This window comes from Pseudorasbora parva, chromosome 9 (assembly GCF_024679245.1).
Source record: "Pseudorasbora parva isolate DD20220531a chromosome 9, ASM2467924v1, whole genome shotgun sequence".
Lineage (NCBI taxonomy): Eukaryota > Metazoa > Chordata > Actinopteri > Cypriniformes > Gobionidae > Pseudorasbora > Pseudorasbora parva.
Genome location: NC_090180.1, coordinates 31,365,525 through 31,390,665, shown reverse-complemented (window position 1 = coordinate 31,390,665; position 25,141 = coordinate 31,365,525). Strand labels below are relative to the sequence as shown.

At 39.2% G+C, this 25,141-nt stretch overlaps 1 protein-coding gene across 1 annotated transcript; it reads right to left on the bottom strand.

The window, feature by feature from the left end:
* Positions 1 to 52: 52 nt before the first annotated feature.
* LOC137088872 (myosin heavy chain, fast skeletal muscle-like) lies at positions 53 to 10,695 on the bottom strand. Its single transcript, XM_067452232.1, has 39 exons — positions 10,501 to 10,695; positions 10,196 to 10,339; positions 9,941 to 10,097; positions 9,827 to 9,854; positions 9,615 to 9,720; positions 9,422 to 9,514; positions 9,264 to 9,327; positions 9,081 to 9,179; positions 8,834 to 8,937; positions 8,554 to 8,692; positions 8,337 to 8,455; positions 8,085 to 8,234; positions 7,826 to 7,996; positions 6,683 to 6,989; positions 6,525 to 6,592; positions 6,105 to 6,192; positions 5,849 to 5,966; positions 5,592 to 5,715; positions 5,372 to 5,508; positions 5,025 to 5,280; positions 4,681 to 4,923; positions 4,426 to 4,602; positions 4,194 to 4,339; positions 4,008 to 4,098; positions 3,533 to 3,922; positions 3,334 to 3,460; positions 3,143 to 3,261; positions 2,867 to 3,063; positions 2,601 to 2,784; positions 2,356 to 2,521; positions 2,139 to 2,263; positions 1,742 to 2,050; positions 1,417 to 1,620; positions 1,202 to 1,327; positions 883 to 1,053; positions 700 to 804; positions 522 to 617; positions 293 to 424; positions 53 to 172 (listed from the first exon to the last, which is right to left on the bottom strand). The coding sequence occupies exons 1-39, from the start codon at positions 10,693 to 10,695 to the stop codon at positions 152 to 154; spliced, it is 5,796 nt and encodes a 1,931-aa protein (XP_067308333.1). The 3' UTR covers positions 53 to 151.
* Between the last annotated feature and the right edge of the window lie 14,446 nt (positions 10,696 to 25,141).

Genomic DNA, 25,141 nt, shown 5'->3' with positions numbered 1-25,141 from the left:
TAGAGCAAGTCAACATTTTAAATAATAATAAAAAAAACACAGCCATTGTTGTCTGGTGGGCAACTTTATTGACCACAAGGCTCATATTATATTACAGCACAAACTCATATTATATGCATGTTTACTGCTGTCTCTTCATGGAGGGTGATATTCACTCTGCAACATCTTTTCCCTGTGGGGAAATAAAATAATGTTTTTTTTTATATATATATTTTGGATTTTTGAGTTTAGTTTCAGTTTTTGTGTATATTCGGGAATCAACATGTTCTGGATAAATAACTTTAAGAAATACCTTTCCGAGCTCACGACTCTTTACCCGGAGCTTGTTAACTTGGGACTCCGCAATGTCAGCTCTCTCCTGAGCTTCCTCCATCTCGTTCTGCACCTTCCTGAATCTGCTTAGGTGAGTGCTGGCCTGTTCCTCCTGTAGTGGATTTACACATGCATCGGTAGTTTATGAAATCATCAAAAAAATGATGTCTTGATTATTATTGCATAATACGGTATAATACTGTACTTACAGATTCCTCAGCTTGTCTCTTATATGACTTTACTTTCATTTGCAGCTTGTCCACCAGATCCTGCAGTCGGATTATATTCTTCTTATCCTCTTCAGTCTGTTAAAAAAAGACTGCATTATTGCTAATGCTGCTCTGTTGACAAACCGTTTTTTTTCAGAGGTCAAGTAAAATAACCTACCTGGTAAGTTAATTCCTTAACTCTTCTCTCATACTTCCGAACTCCTTTAACAGCTTCAGCACCTCTTCTTTGCTCAGCTTCAACCTCACTCTCCAGCTCACGAACCTGGAAATTAGACAGAGAATTTAGATTACAAATATTACAGGATTTCATACACTTTCTACATACTGCGCAAAATAGTACCCTAGCTTCCAGTTTCTGGAGCTGCTTCTTTCCACCCTTCATGGCCAGACTCTCAGCCTCATCCAAACGGTGTTGCAAGTCTTTGACTGTAACCTCCAGGTTCTTCTTCATTCTCTCAAGATGGGCACTCGTGTCCTGCTCTTTCTTCAGCTCTTCTGCCATCATGGCAGCCTGAAATCAACCATTAAATGTAACAACAGCTCTTATCTGTATTCAATAGATGTGATTAATTGGGTTTGACTAGATAAAATGTTTGTAATTGTGTGTACATATGGTCATTTAGAACATATCGTGTATTTTCTTATAAATAGGTACTCACATCAGTAACAGCTTTCTTAGCCTTCTCCTCTGCATTTCTTGCCTCCTGAACAGCATCATCCACTTCACCTTGGACTTGAATGAAATCAGCCTCAAGCTTCTTCTTGGTGTTGATGAGACTGGTGTTCTGTATATTAGAGAGTAACACATGGTTTACCAATTGGTAATTTTGTTTAAGAGGAAGAGGAAATAAATTTGAAACATTTGAGAACAAACCTGGGAGTGCAAAAGTCCTACACGTTCACTGGAATCCAACAATTCCTGCTCGGCCACTTTGCGGCCTCTCTCAGTCTGCTCCAGTGCAGCTCTTAGATCCTCAATTTCAGTCTGCATCAGGTTGTTCCTGCGTTCAACCATGGCAACCTGCTCTCTCATGTCCTCTTGAACCCTCAGAGCATCATCAAGGTGCAGTTGGGCATCCTAATAAAAGATGAATAACTTTTTGCAATAGAATAAGGATTGAAGAGTTTGAGGTTCGGCGTCCACCTCAGGACAACTGCAATTTTTAAACAAAAAGGTACGAAGAGCTCCAAGACTTTACCTTGAATTGTCCCTGAATGTTCCTGAGCTGTTTCTGGGCTTCAGCAGCCTGGCGATTTGCATGGCTCAGCTGAATCTCCATCTCATTGAGGTCTCCTTCCATCTTCTTCTTGACCCTTAGGGCTTCATTTCTGCTCCTAATCTCAGAGTCTAGAGTACTCTGTATGGATTCAATCACTCTTTGGCTATTCCTTTTGATTTGTTCGATCTCCTCATCTTTCTCACCCAATTTACGATCAATCTCCCCTTTCACTTGGCCTAGCTCAAGCTGGATACGGATAATCTTAGATTCCTCATGTTCCAGGGTTCCCTGTGGATCAGTGGGACAGCAGTAGTTAACGATATATTTAAGATGGTTATGGTAGTTATTTAAAAAAACAAACAAACACAAGATTTACCTCAGCTTCCTCAAGAGCAGACTGGATTTCTACTTTCTCTGTTTCAGCTGTTTTCTTGGCTTTGTCCAGCTCATGAATGGTTTTACAAGATTCACCAATTTGTTCAGTCAAGTCTGAGATTTCCTCTACAAGCAATTTAAAAAACAGAGTATTCAAATGCAAGAAAATGAAATTTGTCTATTTATCATCTGGGCTTTGTATTTGTGAAAAATCTTACGCTGAAGATTCTTGTTCTCCCTCTTGAGGGTCTCCAGATGATCCAGGGCTTCTTCATAGGAGTTCTTCATCTTAAAAAGCTCTGTACTAAGTGAACGAGCCTCTTTCTGTGCTCCTTCCAGTTCTGCTTGGCTTTCCTCATACTTTTGCTTCCACTCAGCCAGAACCTTGTAAAAAGTAAATTAAATTTGTGAGCAAGGACATGTTGTTGTACAAAGAAGTTGCAACTATCAAAACATCCAGAACCTTGTCAAAGTTCCGTTGTTTCTTGTCAAGATTGGCAGCAACAGTATTAGCTCTCTCCACATCAATCATGAGATCTTCAACTTCAGCATGCAGTCTCTGTTTGCTTTTCTCCAGAGTAGCGCACTTTGAGTTCACTGCCTCAAAGGACTCCTCAGCATCTTGTAAACGCTGAGCAAGCTTTTTCCTAAGAGCAATAATGAAATATTAGTCATTGCTACTATTTAAATTCTTGTTGTAATTACATTTAAACAGGCAATTTAATTTACTTTGCTTCCTCAAGCTCTTCGGTACGTTGAATGGCATCAGTCTCATATTTAGATCTCCATTGAGCCACCTCACAGTTTGCCTTTGACATGCTGCGCTGAAGCTCAGATTTAGCCTCCTGTTCTTCCTCGTACTGCTCTCTGAGCAGATCACAGTCATGTCGTGATGACTGCACAGCATGTGCCAGGGCATTCTTTGCCTGAAAAGTGACAATCACAGCATTATTTGCTAATGTTCCCCGTCTTGCTATAGATCCTTCCAAATTAGTAAACAATTACCTTGATTTCTTCCTCAATGTGCCTCTTAAACTCGTCAATCTGCTGAGTGAAAGCTTGCTTGCCTCGTGTCAACTGAATTACAAGAGCCTCCTTTTCCTCTAGCAGGCGACTGAATTCACCTTTTAAAAAGACAACAATTCCATTAATCCTTGAAAATGTAGTTCAAAGTGTGACTTTGTATTCTAACATACCATTCTCAGTTGCTAGTCTTGCTCTTTGTGTACTTAAATCATTTACTTGACGGATTGTTTCATCATTTTTGCTCTTAAGTTCACTCAGTTGATCTTCAAGTGAACGGCACATCTTTTCCAAGTTACTCTGAAAGGAAAAAAATACTATGAGTATGACTCTTATATTAAAAATGCAATATTCAGGAAAAACATTTCTTGCCTTTGATTTGGCAACTTGCTCCATATTGCTTGACAGATCATCAATTTCCATTTTGTATTCGCTTTTCTCTTTTTCTAGCTTCTGTTTGACACGCTGGAGGTTGTCGATCTGCTCTCCCAGTTCTGCAACAGTGTCAGCCTGCTTCTTGCGCAGTGCCGCAGCCGTTGCTTCATGCTGCAAGGTGGACTCTTCCAGATCACGGCGTAGTCTCTGGAACTCAGCCTCACGTTTCTTGTTCATCTCAATCTGGGCAGAAGTGGCACCACCTGCTTCTTCAAGCCTCTCACTGATCTCTTCAAGTTCTCTGGAGAGATCAGATCGCTGCTTCTCAACCTTAGCACGAGCGGCACGCTCTGACTCGATTTCTTCCTCCAGCTCCTCAGTTCGGGCCTGAAATAAATGGCACTTATGATGATTACTTGAGCCAGATTATGTGATCAGCCATCAACCCTAATGTTATATATTGAGAAGTGACCTGGAGTTCCTTGATCTTCTTTTGATGTTGAATACTAATAGACTGTTCATCCTCAATCTTGCTTAGGAATTGACTTATCTCAAAGTCCTTCCTATGAGAAATAATTTTAACAAATGTATATGAGTTGCATACCATCAAAATGTTTTATTATCTTCTAAACATTTAATATTAAAGTTAAAGTCTTACTTCTTAATCTTCTCATCTGCTTGTTGCTTCTCATTTTCCAGATCCATAACGGATTCTTGGGATAGTTTCAGGTCACCCTCAAGCTTTCTCTTGGCTCTCTCAAGGTCCATGCGGAGTTTCTTTTCTTGCTCCAGAGAACCTTCCAGCTATAGTGTAAGATTGCAGTATTGCAACATCCACATCTAAAATTTAACAAATAAACCAATATATTGTAGTAAACATTGTAACTTACATCATCCACTTGTTGTTCAAGTTTAGCTTTAGCTTTCGTCAGAGTATTGACTTTGTCCTCCTCTGCCTGCAGATCATCCAAAATTTGCTGATGTGCCTCTTGTAGGGATTTCTTCTCTTTGGTTAACTTAGCAATGCTTTCATCCAGTGAGCTCATCTCCTCTGTAAGATTTTTCACCTAATAAAGAAATTTAGTGAAATTGTTAGTCACATCAGGTCAGATACTTGAAGGGAAACATGAGTTGAGAAAGTGAACCTTGTTTTCAGTGGCATGTTTCTCCTTTTCCACTTTGGCCAAAGTAAGCTCTAAATCATCCATGTCTTTCTTCAGCTCAGAGCACTCGTCCTCTAGTTTTCTCTTCTTGGCTGTCAGTTCAGCATTGATTTCTTCCTCATCTTCTAATCTTTCATTTGTCTCTTTAAGTTTCGCTTCAAACTGGATCTTGCTTTTGATGAGTCCTTCACATCTCTCCTCAGCATCAGAAAGATTTTCTGTTTCCTGTTGATTAGAACATAATCTGTTGTTATTTGTGCATTAATTGTGTATTTATTTTAGAGATGAGTTTATCATCTTTTCAGGAAGCTACTGGAAAAACTCACAGATGCCACTTGTAACTGCAGGTCATTTTTCTCCTGCAGCAGAGAAACCATTTTCTCCTCCAGCTCCTTCTTCTTGGCAAGTGCCTTTGCTAAATCCCCCTTCATTTTTTCAAAATTCTCCTTCATGGCTACCATTTCCTTCTCAGTCTCTGCACTCTTTAGCAGGGGCTTGATCTTAAAATACAGCTTCATCCATGGCCAGTGTTTCACATTCATGAATGAGCGGATGTTGTACTGGATGCTGTAGATGGACTCTCTGTATTATAGAATCAGAATAAATGGTCAGATCCTCTGTGTGAATATAAAGGTTTATCCCCTATTGCATATTTCTTTAGGCATAATCATACCTCATCTCCATCATTTTGACAAATTGCTTCCTCATAACAAATCCGCGACAAAGAGCCTGCGTCATGGTAACCAGCACAGCTAGTTTTTCATCTCGCATCTCCTCAAGGGTTCCCAGCAGACCAGCTTTGAAGAACACCTATCACAAATAATTGAGCAATTATGCACTAGTATCTAATATTGTCATTTACACAATAAGTCAGGTGGTTTGATAGTGAGTACCTTAGTGTGTCCAAACTTGTACTGGGTATGATCCACATCAATAGAGCCAAGAAGCTTCTCTGAAGCCTTCTTGTTGTCCATGAAATGACCCTCAGGGATGACACTAGCATTCAGTACTTTGTATCTGTAATAAGAGTTATAAAGTTATTTAATTACAATTAAGTTGAATTTCCATCTGATGTAACCTTACACCACAAATACAAGTGTCATAGTAGAAAAAAAACATGACGTCCACATATGTATGTAATGTAAAATACCTCTGCTTAAAATCACCATAGAGGATTCTGCTTGGGAAACCTTTTCTACAGATTCTGATTCCTTCCAGTACACCATTACAGCGCAGCTGGTGAATCACCAGAAAGTTCTCCATAAGACCTGGAAAATTATACAATGGCATACACCTAGATTTAATCGCAAATCTTAATTAAACATTAATATTCTTAATCTTAAATATTCTTGGTGATATTGTTATACAAAGCACTATTTATTGTTGGAATAAATAACAATACTTACCAGGTGTTTTTGATTCATTTGGAATCAGGCAGCGCACAAAATGAGGATGTGTGCTCCTCAAATTGGTCATCAGCTTTCCCAAGTTCTCCTGTAGAATTGTGCCCAAAACATTTTGAAATAAGTGAAGTGCATACACTCGCCAGACACTTTATTAGGTATTTGGAGATTCTCATCATGGATGTGCAGCTGACAAATCTTTGTGGTGCTATTATTTTAAAACGGGCAAAAATCTATGAGAAATCTTTCCAGCACCTTGTTGAATCTATGCCACAAAGAATTAAGTCATTTCTAAAGGCAAAAGGAGGTCCAACACGGTACTAGCAAAAAACTTATAAAGTGGTCGGTGAGTGTATATAACTAATATAAGCATTTTTAGAACACCTATAACATAAACACATAATTAAAATGATAAAAACTTACTCTAAACATAGCAGACACTGTCTGAAAGGAACCACCCTTCTTCTTGCCAGCCTTTTTACCTGCTGCCTCTGTATAGTAAAAATATAATAAATAATACATTTATTTAAGGAAATGCAGAATATTATTACTTTAGGATAATGCTGTAATCTTTTGAAGACCTTCAACAGAAGCATGAGCAGAATACAGATGAGCCAGCAGTTTCAGTGAAGACTTCTGGTACAACTGAACCACTGAGTCGTTTAGAGGATCCTTGTTCTTATCCAGCCAGCCTGTGATGTTGTAATCTACAGTTCCAGCATAGTGCACCAAGGAGAAGTGGGCCTCAGCTTTGCCTTTGGCCGGTTTAGGCTTCTGGAAGGAAGGAGTTTTGCCAAGATGCTGGTCATGCAGCTTGTTCTTGAATGTCATGTCTGTTGCTTTAGGGAACATGCACTCCTCCTCAAGGATGGAGAAAATGCCCATTGGCTGCAAGAAAGACAACATTTCTTTGAGATAATGCAAGGGATCAAAGTATAGCAGTTATGTTAGAAAAACAGAAAGCAAAATACAGTGCTTCCAGAAAGTATTTGCAACACTTCACTTTTTCCATATTTTGCTGTTACAGCCTTATTCCAAAATTGATTAAATCATTGTTTTTTTCTCAGTTTTACAAAGAATACCCACAATGAAAATGTGAAAGGAGTTTGTTTGAAATCTTTGCAAATGTATAAAAAAAAAATACATAAGTATTCACAACCTTTACTGAATACTTCGTTAAAGCACCTTTGGCACCAATTACACAGCCTCAAGTACTTTTGAGTGTGATTTCTCTCTACCCTTCCCGAGAGCTGTGCCTTGATACAATCCTGTCTCGGAGGTCTACAGACAATTTATCTGACTTCATGGCTTGGTTTGTGCTCTGCCATGCACTGTTAACTGTGAGACCTTATATAGACAGGTGTGTCCCTTTCCAAATCATGTCCAATCAACTGAATTTACCACATGTAGACTCCCAGTCAAGTTGTAGAAACATCTCAAGGATGATCAGTGGAAACAGAATGAGCTCAATTTTTAGTGTCAAGGCAAAGGCTGTGAATACTTATGTACATATGACTTTTAAATTTTTTGTTTTTAATAAATTTGCAAAGATGTCAAACAAACTTCTTTCATGTTGTCATTATGGGGTGTTGTTTGTAGAATTGAGGAAACAATTATAATTTTAATCCATTTTGGAATAAGGCTGTAACATAAAATATGGAAAAAGTGACACGCTGTGAATACTTTCCAGATGCACTGTATGACCTGAAGGTAAAACTGCTTACCTTCTCAATAAGCTCAATGCAGGCAGCCAAGTCCATACCGAAGTCAATAAACTCCCACTCAATACCTTCTTTCTTGTATTCCTCTTGTTCCAGCACAAACATGTGATGGTTGAAAAACTGTTGCAGTTTCTCATTGGTGAAATTAATGCACAGCTGTTCCAGGCTGTTGTACTGCAAATAATATAAATTCAGCACGTGATCCAAGAAGCAAAAGCTAAAGCATAAGATTATTATTTATTTTTTTATCTTGTTAACTTACATCAAATATTTCAAACCCAGCAATGTCAAGCACTCCGATGAAGAACTGTCTTGCCTGCTTGGTGTCCAGCATCTCATTGATTCGGACAACCATCCACAAGAACATTTTCTCATAAATTGACTTGCACAGAGCCATGGCTGAATTATTCACCTAATTTAGAAAAAAAGAATGCTGTTTTATTCATAAAAACATATATTCATAAAAATTGAGTTATGTAGCATACATTATTGATGCATTTTTAAATGCACATACCTGAGGAACAGTTTGACCTTTAGTCACATATTCATTCCCAACCTTTACTTTGGGATAACACAAAGCTTTCAGCATGTCCGCAGAGTTCAGTCCCATGAGGTAAGCGATTTTATCAGCCACTGGAAGAAATATTTAAAGTAAATTACTTATATGTGTCAACATTGTGGCAATACAGCCTATGAATGTTTCTATAGATGAATTTAGATTGAAATCACACCCTCATTTCCATCAGGCTCTGCCTGCTCCTCCCTCTGTTTCTGCTTGAACTTCATGTTCCCATGATGCATCACGGCTCCTGTCAGCTTGTAGATGCCAATTTTCTCCTCAGCAGAGAAGCCCAGAATGTCAATGGCTGACTGCAAGTCAAAAACAAGAAATCAAATGTCTTGTATATAACATATTTTATAAAGTGATACATAGTATGCAGAGATACAGAGTATCCATTCACATAATTGTGCATAAAATGTTAAGTGCTCAAATATTTGACTTCTACTTACATCAGTTGCAACAAACTCTTCCACATCATCAATGCTCTTGACAGTGATCTGTCCGTGACTGATCATGGGATAGTCGTATGGATTAGTGGTGATCAGAAGAGCCTCTGCATGAGAATTATTAATAAAAAAAAATTAGGAAATCATACTTCTCAAAAATATCATAGTATCTGTTATTGCAATCTTTGGAAAAACTTTATTAAATTTAAATCATATATTAAAATGTGATGTCCAGGTTTTTTTTTGTTACCCAGAAGTTCTGGCTTATGGCCAGTGCAGAGCTGGTAGAAGATGTGGTAGCTTCTCTCAGCAGATAACTGGTAAGTTACCCTTGACTTTTCCAGCAGATCTACAGATCAGTAACATGATTATCAAAAGAATGAAATGAATGTTTATTTTAATAAACTGAACTGTGAAAGAAAGAAGCACTTACAAGTTTCAATATCAGCTGAGGCCAGTTTACCAGTGGTGGCAAAATGAATTCGGATAAATTTACCCTGGGGATATTACCAGATATAAGATTCATTAGAAAACAATTTTCCATTACAGAATCAAAACACAGTGGCGCGATTCAGTTGGCGCAGTACTCACAAAGCGGGAAGAGTTGTCATTCCTCACAGTCTTGGCATTTCCATAGGCTTCCAGCAAGGGGTTGGCTGCAATGATTTGATCCTCCAGCGACCCCTGATGTGTACAGAATGTAGCAGACATACCATATCAAATAAGAGTTTTACTGATTTGCTCAATCCTTATTATCATATTGACAAACAAATACTATATATACCTGCATTTTTCCAGGCTCTACCTTCTTCGTTCCAGATACAGCGATTGTTGCAAAGTACTGGATGACACGTTTGGTGTTCACAGTCTTTCCTGCACCGGATTCTCCACTGAAAATAAAATAAAGCAACATAAAATGTATCCAGTTTCTTTGATACTGCATTTAATTACAAGATAAAATACTCCTTCAAATTGGGAAATCTGAGAAATATTCACGTGATCAAGATCGACTGATTGTCACGATCTACAGAGAGTGAAAGACATTTGATTTTATCCAACAAATATAGATAGATACAAAATCTTAAATTATTTTCTTCCGCAATCTCATACCTGTGAGCATGAACTGATAGGCGTTGTCAGAGATGGAGAAGATGTGAGGTGGGGCTTCAATTCTTTTTTTACCCCTGTAGGCTGACACGACTCCAGAATCGTACACTGGGAGCCACTTGTAAGGGTTCACAGTGACACAGAATAACCCGGAGTAGGTCTGCAAGAGAGGTTAGTAAAACTCAATTGCATTTATCAGTTAAACAGACATTTTAGTTGAAGTAAAACAGCTTGAAATTTGAAGTACTGCTCTCTTACGTAGATCATCCATGCTGCATAACGCTCTTTGAGGTTGTACAGCACAGTGGGTTCACTGAGGTGGGTCATCATGGCCATGTCCTCGATCTTATCAAACTTGGGGGGATTCATTGGGTGGATTTCATCCTCCTTCACTGTGATGGTCTTTTAGAGGGAGAGGAAAACAGGAAAAAAATGCAGATGATACATCACTGAGGCAGATGATGTTTATTCATAAGACAACCTCCTGAGCTAAATATGAAATCTAGAACAAATACTAAATTCACATTATTATATCGCTTTTACTTGCAAACTTCTGAACTTACTTTGCCGCACAGAGTTTTGACAGTGGCTTTGCCACCTTCTTTGCTGATTAGCGCCCCTTTGAGGTACATCTCCTGTGGTTCAGTCACAAAGTAAGCTGTCTTTGCATCAAACGGTGCGTTCTGAGCCTCGAGTCTCTCCTTCTCTGGCTTCCTGAGGTAAATGGCCGCCGAGCCAAAGCACTCCAACTCAGCCATGGTTGCTCAGTACTGCGTAGAAAGACCAAACATTAAAGACTTGCATGAAGTGATAACTAAAATTCTAAGCGGTTCAACACAATAATGTATATTATAATAATGTAAAGGAATTTTGTTTTTTGGGGTGAAATAGTAGATTCTACCTCCTTTCCAGTCAGAAAAAGTTGGCTAAATGATGTGAACAATCTAAAAAAAAAAGGATAATCTTTTTAGCATGCACATCTAAGCAGGTTATCATTTATGACACAGAATGGATGTGATAAACTTCTTTAACTTTTAGTATTTTGCAGAATATCTTCAATTTGGTCAATGTTTTCAGTTTGACTCACCTACTTGAAGTCAGCCCCAGTAAATGGATTTCACTCTCGACTTCTTGTTTTATAGAGCAAAATATGCTGAGTCAGCAAAACAGTCTCTCTATATTTGGTGCTTGGACTGCCTTCAATTCCACATAACTTTTTGGAACATTATTTTTATCTGATGAGGGATTTTGGATAGGATATTGCAAATCTGTTTTCATTTTTCAAAACAGTGTTGGCAGCTTTGCATATCAAAAACATGAAGCCTAGTAAACATGGCTATTTTATTTTGTGTGATCAAAATGATAGAAAACACATGAATCAATATCATTACTCATGTGAGAACTCTGATGCTCTGTAACAAAATGTATACACTACATTAAAATCTATAGCACTGCAATGGTGTAATTGTGTCAAATTAATCTTCATAATGTTTATTGGCACTCTTGGGCTTCTGTCTTTAGCTGAGGTGAGCTTATATATGTCACTTTTATACTGTTGTAAATTCATTCCAAGCATCCATTTGATAAAAGACATGAAAATATTGATTTTGACAGGAGATGCATTAGCACACACAGATATAAAAGTGACCAAGCTGCTAAATGAATAATGTTTGCACATTTTACAACCAAAAAGTTGATTTTATGTTCTTTTTTTTCTTTTTCTTTTTTTGATTGAGCCTTTTATTCTTTCTGTGAGGTTATTGAAAAGATACCATTGCTGACTCATCATACATTCCTTGTCATTTGTTAGGATTTATTCATCTTCATTTCAGATAAAAGACGGCTATATTTAAGACAAATTAGCATTGTTTAAACACAATAATTGTCTCGGATGTTTGCATTTTTATGGTTTAAAGAGGGCAACATAATCTCTGCCAGCTTTCCATTTTGACCCACCTTGACTTGTTCTCAAAGTACTTCATGCCAATTCAGCAAGGGGTCAAAAGATTTATACCAATAACACTCAGTGTCCTTGAGATGGGAAACAAGATAGGGTTCTGTAAAAGGGGAAAGTGCTGTAAAAACTCTGAGGAGTTTACCCATGACAGTGAGCTCATCTCCTCAAAGGGGATATATGATATTTTAGATTTCATATTATCTTCTTATATGGATAAAGTACAAATATAGATACACTCATGCAGCTGCCCTTTGAAAACAACAAAATATAAGAGGTTACGGTTCTAGACCACAGTAACCCGGGGTCACTTGTGCTTTTAGAGGGCACACTTATACATTTATCTTAAAGGGATAGTTCACCTAAAAATCATTATTTGCTCACCCTCTTGTTACGAATATGACTTTCTTCTGTCAAAGTGTATATATATATATATATATATATATATATATATATATATATATATATATATATATATATATATATATATATATATATATATATATATATATATATATATAAGGGGTGCAACAATACAGGGTCCATGGTTCAATACATACCTCGGGTTTAAACCAGGGTTTTTCGGTTTGGTTCGCTTTTTTGCTATTCTATTTTTAGGCGACAGGAACAGAAAAAGGTTATGGAGAAAATGTTTTTTATTGCAATACTCTTTCTTTATTTTACTTAAAAGACTTGAAAACCCTTACTTAAACTTAAAACTTTACTTTAAAAAACCCTTGTACACATTCCTAGTGTAATATAATATAAAATAAATATATATATAAAGATTTACAGTGGCAGCTCAGAGATGCCTACAGTAGCATTTAAGTATGAATTTGAATGAATAATTGTAATCTAAAATTAAAACTACATAGTCCTCAATATACAACATTGATTAAAAGCTACTGTATTAAAGGTCTTTTGAACTGTCCCTTTAAAGGTCCACTGAAATCAAAATTAATTTTTTTAGCTTTTAGTATGACATTGTTAGCCTTAAAGTTATGAATAAGCTGGTATGGTCCAAAACTATGACAAAATTTGCATTTAGGAGATATAAGCATTCAAAATTTACAGTCTTCCACTTCCTTTAAAACGAATCTCAGATTTTGGGGACATCATCGCAGACTTCACCTTCTCGTCAAATCTTCTGTCCATTAAAAATGCTCTCTAAAGCCCGCCCCCTTACACTGCTGAAGCTGCTGCGGACTGAAATCGGTTAGTTGTTTACACACATTTACTAATTTCTACATGGTGAAAGGCACATAGTACACTATAAATGCAGGAAATGATTCAGTGTAAATATGCTTTAATTTGAGGCGAATAAAGTCTGTTTTCACGTTAGTTTCACGCACCGCCACAGCGCATACACCCCAAAGACTCTGGTCTAAATTTAGACTACAGACACGAGAGCGCAGCGCAGATCATATGCGCGAGTCCGCGCTGACAACAAACATATATCGACCCATTTGAATTCTGCACAGAATGCTGCATTTCAAAGCGATATGGAGGAGATTATGATGGTAAACAGTTAGAGGAAACTGCTGGCTTCACCAAACAGAGAAAGGTCCACTCTTGCGCTCTAGTCAAACTGTATATTAACGAAACACTATTGGCTGTTTTAAAAAAGGGGAGGAGCTACTAACAGCTGGAGCCGTTTCAGGGGAAATTACGTCAACACATTGAATAATATGGCGCGTTTCAAGGCACTTCAGCGGGCCTTTAAGGACAGCGTGTTCACCAGGCTGCGCTGCGGTCAATTGAAGACCTGGTCACATCTCATATATAGACGCACGCGATTTTACTTTCACTTTAGGCAACTGGCTGTGTTTATACATGTGAACATTGTGTGTATTTGCAGTAAGACTGTCCAGTAATCACGTGTGTTTGACCGACGTTTAGTGTGCGTGCTCAATGCAAAACAGTGCATTAGCATAAATGTTTAACCGGCAAGGCTTTAAAACGCGGGTAAACACCCCTTAACTTTAGTGCATATGATTGGATATTTGCTCATATCAGTGCATAGACTCATAGGGACACTCAAAAAGAGCCTAAATAAGCTGAGAGAAATATTTCAAACGGAGAAAAATGGAAATAATGAATTAAATGCAAAACCGGAAAAAACGCAATTCACCAGCGCGTATTGAACCGTGAATGCTGTACCGAACGGTTCAATATTATATTGAGTATTGTGGCATCCTTAATATATATATATATATATATATATATATATATATATATATATATATATATATATATATATATATATATATATATATATATGTATATGTGTGTGTGTGTGTGTGTGTGTGTTTTAGTGTTATAACTTCACCAAGGCTGCATTTATGTTAATAGAAATACAAAAAAGCTGTAATATTGTGAAATATTATTAATATTGTTATATAATATAATATTATTAAAATATAAAATAACTGTTTTCTATTTGAATATATTTTAAAATATCATGTACTCCTGTGATGCAAAGCTGAATTTGAGCATCATTACTCCAGTCTTCAGTGTTCCATGATCCTTCAGAAATCATTCTAATACAGTATAATGATTTACTGCTCAAGAAACAGTTATGATTACTATCAATGTTGAAACATTTGTATTAATTATTATTTATTTTTTATTATTTGATAAATATAAAGGTCAAAAGAACAGCATTTATCTGAAATATAAGCTTTTGCAACATTATAAATGTCTATACTATCACTTTATCAATTTAATGCATGCATGCTAAATAAATGTATTCATTTCTTTATGTCTCCCCCAAAAAAATAAATAAATAAATATTGTTTTTATTTAAATAAAATAATACCAACCCAAAACATTTAAATGGTAGTACAATGTTACATACAGCCTTTTTTTCAGATAAATACTGTTCTTTTGAACTTTCTATTCATCAAATAATCTGTTTCAGTTGTTCAAGTGTTTAAACATTGATACTAATCATAAATGTTTCTTGAGCAGTAAATCATCATATTATAATGATTTTGGAAGAATCTTGTAACACTGAAGAATAAATTGCATTTTATATTTTAATAATTTAAACAATATTATAGCTATTTTTTGTATTTCTAATAACATAAATGCAGCAGCCTTGGTGAGCAGTAGAGACTTAGTATCTGTTCTAAAACATTTAACCAGTAGTGTGTGTGTATATATATATATATATATATATATATATATATATATTAGGAACACCATACTAATACTGTGTTTGACCCCCTTTCACCTTCAGAACTGCCTTAATTCTACGTGGCATTGGTTCAACAAGAAATGTTGGCCCATATTGATAGGATAGCATCTTGCAGTTGATGGAGTTTTGTGGGATGCACATCCAGGGCACGAAGCTCCCCTTCCACCACATCTCAAAGATGCTCTATTGGGTTGAGATCTGGTGACTGTGGGGGCCATTTTAGTACAGTTAACTCATTGTCATGTTCAAGAAACCAATTTGAAATGATTCAAGCTTTGTGACATGGTGCATTATCCCCTAAATGCATGACTGTTTCGCCAAACATTCTTACATATTCGGGTCGTTAGCGCCCCGGATATACAGTCCCCTCCAAAAGTATTGGAACAGTGAGGACAATTCCTTTATTTTTTCTGTAGACTGAAAACATTTGTGTTTGAGATCCAAAAATGTATATGAGACAAAAGATCAATCTTTCAGCTTTTATTTCCAGGCATTTACATCTGGTTCTGATACACAACTTAGAAGATATAATGGCTTGTGTGCGAATATGAAAGCTCAAAGGATGCGATTTAAATTAAATAAATAAATGCCCAGTGTGTTAGAGAAGAGCGGCTCTGTGATAAACGCTGCTCCGTCTGAAAGACTGCGAGTTTGAGTCGCGTTTAAAAAAGCAACAAGAGTCAAACATCTTCAGAAACTAGTGAAGCTGTTCATAAACCTGTTCAACAAAAGACAACGTTTAATAACATGCTTTACCTCACTTCATATCGTCAGTCGAGTGTGTGTGAGCTGATGTGGCTTCGCATCAGAGTGAGGCAGACGATGCGTTATTTTATAGCATTCTATGTCAATCAGCACTGCATTGTAATACACTTTATTATTATGAAAATACCCTTGAGGGCTTGAAGAACTCAAATACACCATATTTTGCTGCAGTCGTGTTTATTGTCGTCATGTTTGATCAAAGCGTCTCTATCTTCTGTTTAAACCGCGTTAGCTTCACATCATGGATTTCCTGAAAACTAATGCCAATTACTTCTCTGGGGCAAATGTGGCGGTTTCCGCTCGAGGGCGCCCTCTGGCTTTTAGTATGAATTAAAAAACTTGTGGGTAATCAATAATAAGAAAATAATGCTTAATACATTTTAAAACTTAATAAACTTTAAAAATTATAAATTTGTTGGACAATCCATGTTTTTCTTCAATGTACAGGAGTTTTTTTCCCCCACAGTGGATGCACAAGAGGTTCATATTTCATATTAAAGACAGACTTTAAGAATAACTCCTTAGGCTTAGACCTTTCTAATGTTTTTTAGTCATAGGCTGTCTGCATATTAATAGGTAACCCAGCAGTTTTTTCTTTTGTAAAATAAGTTTTCTGTAAAATATTACAAAAATAATAATAATTATTAGTATTATATTGTTATATTTATTCTGACGTACTCTTTTTTATTTGTAATTATGAAAATGTTATTGTAATGGTAATATTTCTTATTTTAAAAAAAATATTTTTAGCAGTAATAATAATCATAATTATTATTATTAGTCACATTAATATAAAAACACAAAATGTTATATACACACACTTTTCATGTGTAAAAAATTATAATAACAATAATCGCATTTTAAATCGCAATCGCAATTTTACCCAGAATAATCGCAATTATATATTTTCACCAAATCGTGCAGCCCTAGTTCAAACAAAAGGTTATATCTGCTAAGTTGTGTATCAGATCCAGATGTAAATGCCTGGAAATAAAAGCTGAAAGATTGATCTTTTGTCTCATATACATTTTTGGATGTCAAACCCAAATGTTTTCAGTCTACAGAAAAAAAAAAAGGAATAGGCCTCACTGTTCCAATACTTTTGGAGGGGACTGTATATTTAACATGGATAGACCTCTACCTGTTGCGATACTATATAAAACTCCTGATGTTAGATAAACACTTACAGAAGAATAAAATAAAACCTATTTCGTTACTGTGGCGAAGGGGCATGGTTCTGCGAGGTCTGCAGCGAGACAGAGAGCTCAATTACTGCAATTCTGATTGCAGTAATTGGCGTGGAGAGAGCACATTTAAGCCGCCGCCGGGAGAGAGTCGAGAGAGAGAGTTGGACTGGGACTTCGCCTGCACAGCAGAGACACTGAGAGACCTGACACAGAGACTGATTGAGAAAGGAGCGATCCATATCGTGGAGTTATCACACACACACGTGTGTTTATTGTTTATTTGAAAAGACTGAATAAAGAGAGCGAGTCCCAGTCAAAGCCGAGTCTTTTCCCAGTCTCCCAGTCTTCTTCCTTCCTAATACAACAAACTTTACTACACTGGTGCCGAAACCCGGGAGGGAAGAAGAGAGCCGCCGCCATGCAAACTCCGCCGAAGACACCACTTGCAGACATCATCCAATCGCTCGCGGGTCTTCACCAAGAACACCATCAAGATCTGCTGGCCGTGAGGGAGCAACAACAGAAAAGGTTCAAAGCTCTCCTCACAGCCCAGCATGAAGACCACGAGCTGTTCCGGAGCTGGATGGACCAGGAGATTTGGGCCGTTCCCCAGAGACAGACCTGCGACTCGGGAATGGCCCAAAGCGGACTGGCCAATGCGGCTACTGCCTCTACTGTCCGGAGAGGCACAAGTAGCCGCCCACCAACTGCCAGTCCAGAATCTCCTGGTCTACGACGACCTGAAGCGCGCAATCCTCCAGAGGGTCGGCCGGACCCTGGAACAGCACAGACAACGGTTCCGGACACTCACCCTGGATGAGTTCGGTCGACCCTTTGTCTTCGCGCACCAGCTCCGGGACTCCTGTCGCAAGTGGTTGATGGCCGATGGGAGTGACGTCGAGGACATCATCGATCGTGTGGCAGTGGAGCAGTTCGTGGCAAGGCTGCCGAAGAGGACTGCTCAGTTGGTCCAGTGCCACCGCCCGGCGTCGCTAGACCAGGCCATCCAGCTGGCGGAGGACGAAATGGTGGCGTGCCGGGAGGTCGGTAAAACCTTGCCATCAGCTTCTCTCTCTCTCTCTCTCTCTCTCTCTCTCTCTCTCTCTCTCTCTCTCTCTCTCTCTCTCTCTCTCTCTCCCCTTCTTCCCCCTCCTCTCTCTCTAAGCCTGTCCGTTTACCCAGGTCACGCAGTGCTCTGACGCCCCGGCCGGCTCCACGGTGGAGGTCGGGAGCTCCAGCCGATCCAGCTGCCGGGTACCAGCCGTCAGCGGAGGAGAGGGAGGAGCCTTCCTGGCACCCGCTCTCTCCACGCCAATTCACGACCCCACTGCCAGCCACTAGGGCTGCGGGGAAACCTGGGCCGGTGTGCTGGCGCTGCAGGGACCCCGGACATTTTATCGACCAGTGTCCGGTGATGGAGGTGGGGACGCTGGCCTGGGTCCCTGATGCACCGCACGCCACCCCCGATCAGGATGGCCTCTACCAAATACGCGTGAGTATCAAGGGGGGTACTTATCAAGCTTTGGTGGATTCAGGTTGTAACCAGACCTCTATGCACCAAAGCCTGATTCAACCCAGGGCATGGGATAAGCGCCGCATGGTTATGGTGAGGTGTGTACACGGGGAGGTGAGAGAATACCCTTTAGTGCCGGTGGATATTCTATTCTGGGTTCAAAAACATAGAGTTGAGGTGGCCGTTAACCAGCACCTCCGGCATCCACTGATTTTGCAGACCAATTGGCCAGCTTTTAATAAATTATTGGGATGTTTATGTGTGGATGCCTCTTGGGGGAAAAAAGAGAAAGGGAAGGTGGCGGTCGCACAGGCGGGGGAGGTTAAGCCGAGACCACTGGGCGCTGATCCGGGGGAACAGAGTGCTCCGGAAACGCCAGTGTTTTCGGAGCGCGATTATTTCCCCCTGGAACAGTCCCAGGATGAAACGCTCAAAAATGTGTTTAATCAGGTCTGTGCCATCAACGGCCATCCCCTCCGTCCTGATCAACCGCTCACCTTTCCTTATTTTACTCTGTTAAAGGACAGGTTGTATCGTAAGTTTGTTCACGAAGATGCCAAAAATTGGAACAAATTGCTAGAACCTCTCTTGTTCGCTGTCCGTGAGGTCCCCCAAGCCTCCACAGGCTTTTCCCCCTTCGAGCTTCTCTATGCCCGCCAACCCCGAAGGGTTTTGGATGTCAATAGGGAAGATAGGGAAGACGGACCATCCGCTAGTAAAAACTAAATTCAGTTTGTGTTGGACCTGAGAACAAAACCACACGATGGGACGGCTTTCGATGGAGAATTTGTTACAGGCTCAAGACAAACAAAGACAGCTGTACAACAAAGGGGCTAGATTACAACAATTTTCACCGGGAGAGAAAGTACTTCTATTACTCCCCACCTCTAGTTCTAAATTACTCGCCAAGTGGCAAGGACCGTTTGAGGTCTCACGACGAGTAGGGAATCTGAACTATGAGGTAATTCAATCCGACAGGGACGGGGCACGTCAAATATACCACCTCAATTTATTTAAAAAATGGTTTGAGGCAGAGGCTGGGAAGCTGGGGGCTGCAGGCCGGATGGCTCCCCGGCCTGAGTCGGGCGGTGGGGGTATGTAGCGAAGGGGGCGTGGTTCTGCGAGGTCTGCAGCGGGAGAGAAATGAGACTGTCAGTAGAGAAAGTCTTTTATTAGTAAATCTTGAGAACAGATTGGAACTTGAGCGAGAAAGACCACAGAACTGAGAGTGTGTGTTTTGTGATGCATTAATTCCTGCCCTGTCATAAACTGCAGACGTAGTTCACCGAAGCCAGTGGTGTCTGGGAGTTTATTTGAAGTGTGAGACAAAGACCACTACAATGCTGCCACATGATGAAACGCATGGCTGGGGACACCACATAACAATACTAATAACTGTACACTGGCTAGCACATGGTCTGTCATACAGTGTGATGTCCCGGGTCTGTAAGGTGCCAATATTCTCTGTGTGCAAGTTGGTTCACACAGGAACCATAAAGATCGCAGCCCTGTTCTAGCAGATCATATTGTTGACATCTGTCCAGGAGCTTCATGCGATTGGATTTGGCTAGGCTTGCTACGATAGTCAGTGTTGCCGGTGTTACCATGATTGAAAAGCATTAGAATGCACAATTCACTTAACTCCTCAAACACAATGTGATTCTGAAGTCTCTGAAGTTGTTGAGGACAGCGGTTTGCCTCCACCCTGTCCAGTGAGAGAGGACCAAAGTAGGAATGCCTGGAGTAATAGACGGGCAGCAAAACTCTAAGCTCCACAGGTTTATCCGGTGGAGTTACATGTGGAGCATGCATATCATAGGCATCTAAACAATGTGATTATGTTCAGAATATGGCTTAAATAATATTATTTTATCAATGCTGTTTGCAGTACATTATATGTAGTGCAAATAATACATCTACAAATACGTCTATTAAGGTATATGTCAAGACACAAAACAATCTCAAAAACAAAGTACATTTTGAAGTACATTTTTGAACAATTTTGATAAATTGTTCAAAGAGGTCAGGGAACCTGTTGGTTGGAGTCATCATTAGTTTGTGCATGGCATGAAATCATTCCTCCACTTTTTCACTCTCTCTCTCACTCGAGAAAATCTAGATGCTTCTCCTTTTTTTTTAGCAGGCAGGGGGACCAGACGAGGTTGTTTGTGCCAGATGGTACAAAGGGTCAATTCCTCCTCTACCTCCACACTCACCTGGCTAACAGCTGCAGGATGCAATGAGCTAGCATCTGTGGCCTTTGCTGCACAGGTTCTGACCTCTGTGTCACATGAGTCTATCAGGATCGGAGTCTCGAATGAGGGTCTCCTCCCAATAGCCTCATGCATCAAAACCATGTGGCTTCTGTGGCCTCTTCACCATCTGTCCCTGTTCCCGTAGGAGGACAGCAAAGCTTCTAAAAGAAAAGAATAGTAATGATGAATAAGCCTTATTGAACTGGTTGGGTGAAAATAAAAAACAAATGAAATTTGGCACTGTGCCTCCTCCCTGTAAATTACAAAATACTGTAAAATACTTTGCATTAAAGTGGTGCACTTCTGAATGTTGATCTTTTGCATAGTTACCCCTGCAGGTATAAGCTACAAAATATTGTGTGATCAGTATGCTGAAATATAAAGTTTTGTTCTCTTTTGTAAAATATAAGCAGCAATATTAAAAAAAATCAGTTTTACACATACTTGAGTTAGCGTTAATAGTACCTCTATATTAAAATAAAGCAAAAAAACATGCTTAAAAACTGTTTAAAAATATATGGTATGTTTAAAATTATACATCAATATGAAAAATATTGAAATTAGTCTACATTTAAAATAACTTAAAACTGAACACTCACCTTTTTAAAAGATTTCTTATTTTGTATAAGTACCATATGTTTTTTTTTTTCATTTAGTACTAATACTTTTCATGTTTCCCAGCTGTAATGTATTCCATGCAACTGCACTAGCATATAAAAAAAACATATTTTTCCCCACCAAGCTTTTAAATTTGCATGAACAAATATTGTAATTCCACCCCTAGAGTCATAGTTATGCTGCTCTTTCTCACCATACAAAAATTATTTCCTAAATAATTTGAAACCACATTATTCAAAATTATGTGTCATACCCAATTTAAAAAATATTATTATTTTTTCCTCCATAGACATCAAGCCCAACCCTATAAAATATTCACAACAAATGAGATTGAGGATGAACTTTTAAACTTGTAATATATAATTTATTTTGAGCATTCTGCAATTGTATCTATCATACTCTGGGAACTGCTAAACCAAAAAGAGGATTCATAATCAAAATGCTGTTGTATCAAAGCACCTGCCAACACCTTTAAGGTATGAACATCCCAAAAATCTGCTTGTCTCACTGAAATTTTAATTCTACTACATATTTTTGTAAAAACCTTTCTAGCCATAAAGTCACCTGTTTATTTATAATCAATAATAAATCCCAAATAATTAACAATGTTCTTTGATTCAATTACAATTGATCACTTTTAAAAGTGGATGTAAGTGGGTCATCAACAAAATTGGATATATTATTCACCCAATCAGAATTGTGCAGCAAGACCTCCAGTGTAAATGAGGCCATATAGTGTCAATGCAGGCAGATAAGTCATTTAGTTGAAATTTTGAAGTGTCCCCAACTGAGCAAGCTAAAAGCCAAAGGCGACAGTGGCAAGGAACCAAATCTCCTTCAGGGCCAGAATGGGGAAAAAAAAACCTTGGGAGAAACCAGGCTCAGTCGGGGTACCAGTTCTTCTCTGGCCGACAAACAAATAGTGTATGATTATGATTCTGGCAACATTACAGGTCAGAAGTCATATTAGATCAATATATATTTGTAATATTATTCGAAAGACTGGAGTCGTCACGCCAGAGACGGGTTTATTGAGGATGTCGTGTCAATGCAGCATTCACAGGGGGAGTTTAAATTTGTGTTAACTGTATGCATTTTGTGTCAATCTGGGTTGTTTTTCTATGGTTAGATGTTAACTGAGTGGAAATTTGTTAAAAGTATTGGAAAAAATTGGCATAGCATAGCAAAAAAAAAAAAAAAAAAAAAAAAACCTAGTTCTCCTTTCCTTCGCTCCCTGCCAGTTTGTTCCAGTTTGAATTAATTATCATAAATTAAGCGTGTTTATAATTTTCTTTGTCGAGCACCCAACATGAGCATTTTTTTGCTTGTTATGTGCATGCTTTGCATAAACGAAGTTTGTATAACGCAGGTATGCAGGTGAAACTAACAATGTGGCTGCTGTGCATACATGGCAAACATGAAACGAGTAGAAGAACACAAGAGGAAGTGTACATGACAAGAAGTTTCAAAAGTTCATATCAATGATGTAGTTAGCTAGCTTTACCAGCCCACAATTCATCAAAGTGCAGTGAAGTTAATGAATCATACATCCTGCAGAAGCAGCCATTGTAGCCCTTGTGCAGCTGCAGAGACCCCCTCCAGAGGCAATTGGGTGTTGACATTTTTCCCAGATCCCCTGGAGGCTATCAGAGCTAATCTTAATTAAACGTAAGGGCATGCCAATGTATTCACAGTAGTTTTGATAGTTAAATGTCAGGTTCTCCTGCTGTGTATGCTGTCAGAACGAGTGAACCACACCCCACAAGCCATTCACCTGATATACTGCAGCAAGATATATGATGCTTGTGCACATGAAAATAAAACAAATGTTAGGTTGTTTCAGCATTTTTTCCCCCACACGTAAAGAAACAGTGGGGTCCAATGTTGTTTCAACATCATCTATATATATTTTTCTTTATATTTATTCATTTAGCAGATGCTTTTTTTCAAAGAATATAATGGCAGTATTAGTGGTTCAGGTAGGTTGGCTACAAACCAGAAGGTTGGGGGTTCGATCCCCAGTTCGAGGTCGAGGTGTTCATGAGCAAGACACCTATCTCCAGCTGCTCCAGACAAGCTGGATGGCATTGCATGGCGGACAACGCCATCGGTGTATGAATGAAAGAGTGAATGGGTGAATGTAAGGCAACATGTAAAGCGCTTTGGATGGCTATGGGTCTGCTAAAAGCGCTATATAAATGCAGTCCATTTACCATTTACCATAATATAATGAGGCAATAACAGTGCTAACAATAACAATACAAATGCTGTGTTTATGCACCTCAAGTTCTGGTGGCTGTGGAGCTTGGGCCACTACAGATATCTGAATCTGTATCAGGGCGAGTGAGACTATTTACATTTTCCTCCATTCCAGCTCCTACAATATTAGTCTGAGACAACAGGGTTTTTGATAAAAAATGGAGATGATCTTATCGTATTCAAGTGTTTCTGTCAGTTCACGTTCAAAGGAGAGAAGAGATATTGTTTAGGCATCCAGTAAGCATTGAGAACCGTAGACCGTAGGTCTACACTAGGGACCTGAGGACCCGAGTCGATCGGACACCCGGCCGTGATCAGAGTCATTCAGCACTATCCGTGTTTTGTAACGTGCAACTTGTGCAATTACAATGAGAAAAGTGATAGCTGGGAAATAAGGTTTCAGAAGCCATCAGAAGCAGAGCAGACAGTTATTATGAGTTTTCCTTTTTCTATGTGCAAAGCATTAAATGCAAACAAACTTCAAATCTCAAACTGCTTGCAGCCTTGCACAGTGTACACTCACATTCAACATATTTCAAATCAAGTCACATGAATGTTCCCTATATCGAGGGAACTTCGCACTGCGTCGAAACGACAAATTTGGGGATGCTCCCTAAGCATCAACGCATCTGAAGTATGAATGAAACTAGTCCAATCCTGATTGGTGTTACGTCATGATGTAGATGTGACGGCATACCCGTAAACTATAAAGGGGAGGCCGGCGCATAGTAGCATCGGTTATTGCTCTTCAGCATAACGCGCAGTGTGAAATTGTCTGTCTATTTATTGTTGTTTGTCAAAAATATATATTGTGTGAGTGGCGACTGAGAGAGAGTTCAAGCAATGTGTGCACCCGTGTCCCCGTTTCATGTGGGCTCGGACACACATTTGCTTTGTGTGAAGTGCCTGGGTGTTCAGCATGCTAGGGCGGCTCTCGGATCTCGAGGGAGCCGCGCATATTGGCATTGTGATAAGCTGACGCTCAGGGTGCTTCGCTCTCTGTTGGCTCTGTTGGCTGTGTGCTCAAAGAGGCCGGCCAGCCTCATCTGTCCCGTGTCTGTTTAGGCAGCGCGCAGCGGCATAAATCAGTGTACTCGCTAATGAACTTATCAGCGGGTCTTGGGACTGCTGAGGCACCATCTCAGTCCTCGGTGACAGTTCAGATGTTCTCCTTTCCCGAGTGGAAGCCCGCTATGCGGCCTCTTCCCCCGGGGTGGAGAACCCGATGCTTGAGGCATCTGACGTGCACAGCATCGAGGCGGGTGAAGTTAAGCACCAAACACAATACTTCATTCATAAAATAAGGGCGCTCGGGCAGTTCTCGAGAGGCCTGCCTGTAGTTACTCGGTGTTCTCCGTCCCCGTGTGGAAGCCCGCTCTGCGGTTTCTTCCCCAGGTGGAGAACCAGATGCTTGAGTAGTTTGATTCCAAAGAATTAGACGTAATCAGCATCGA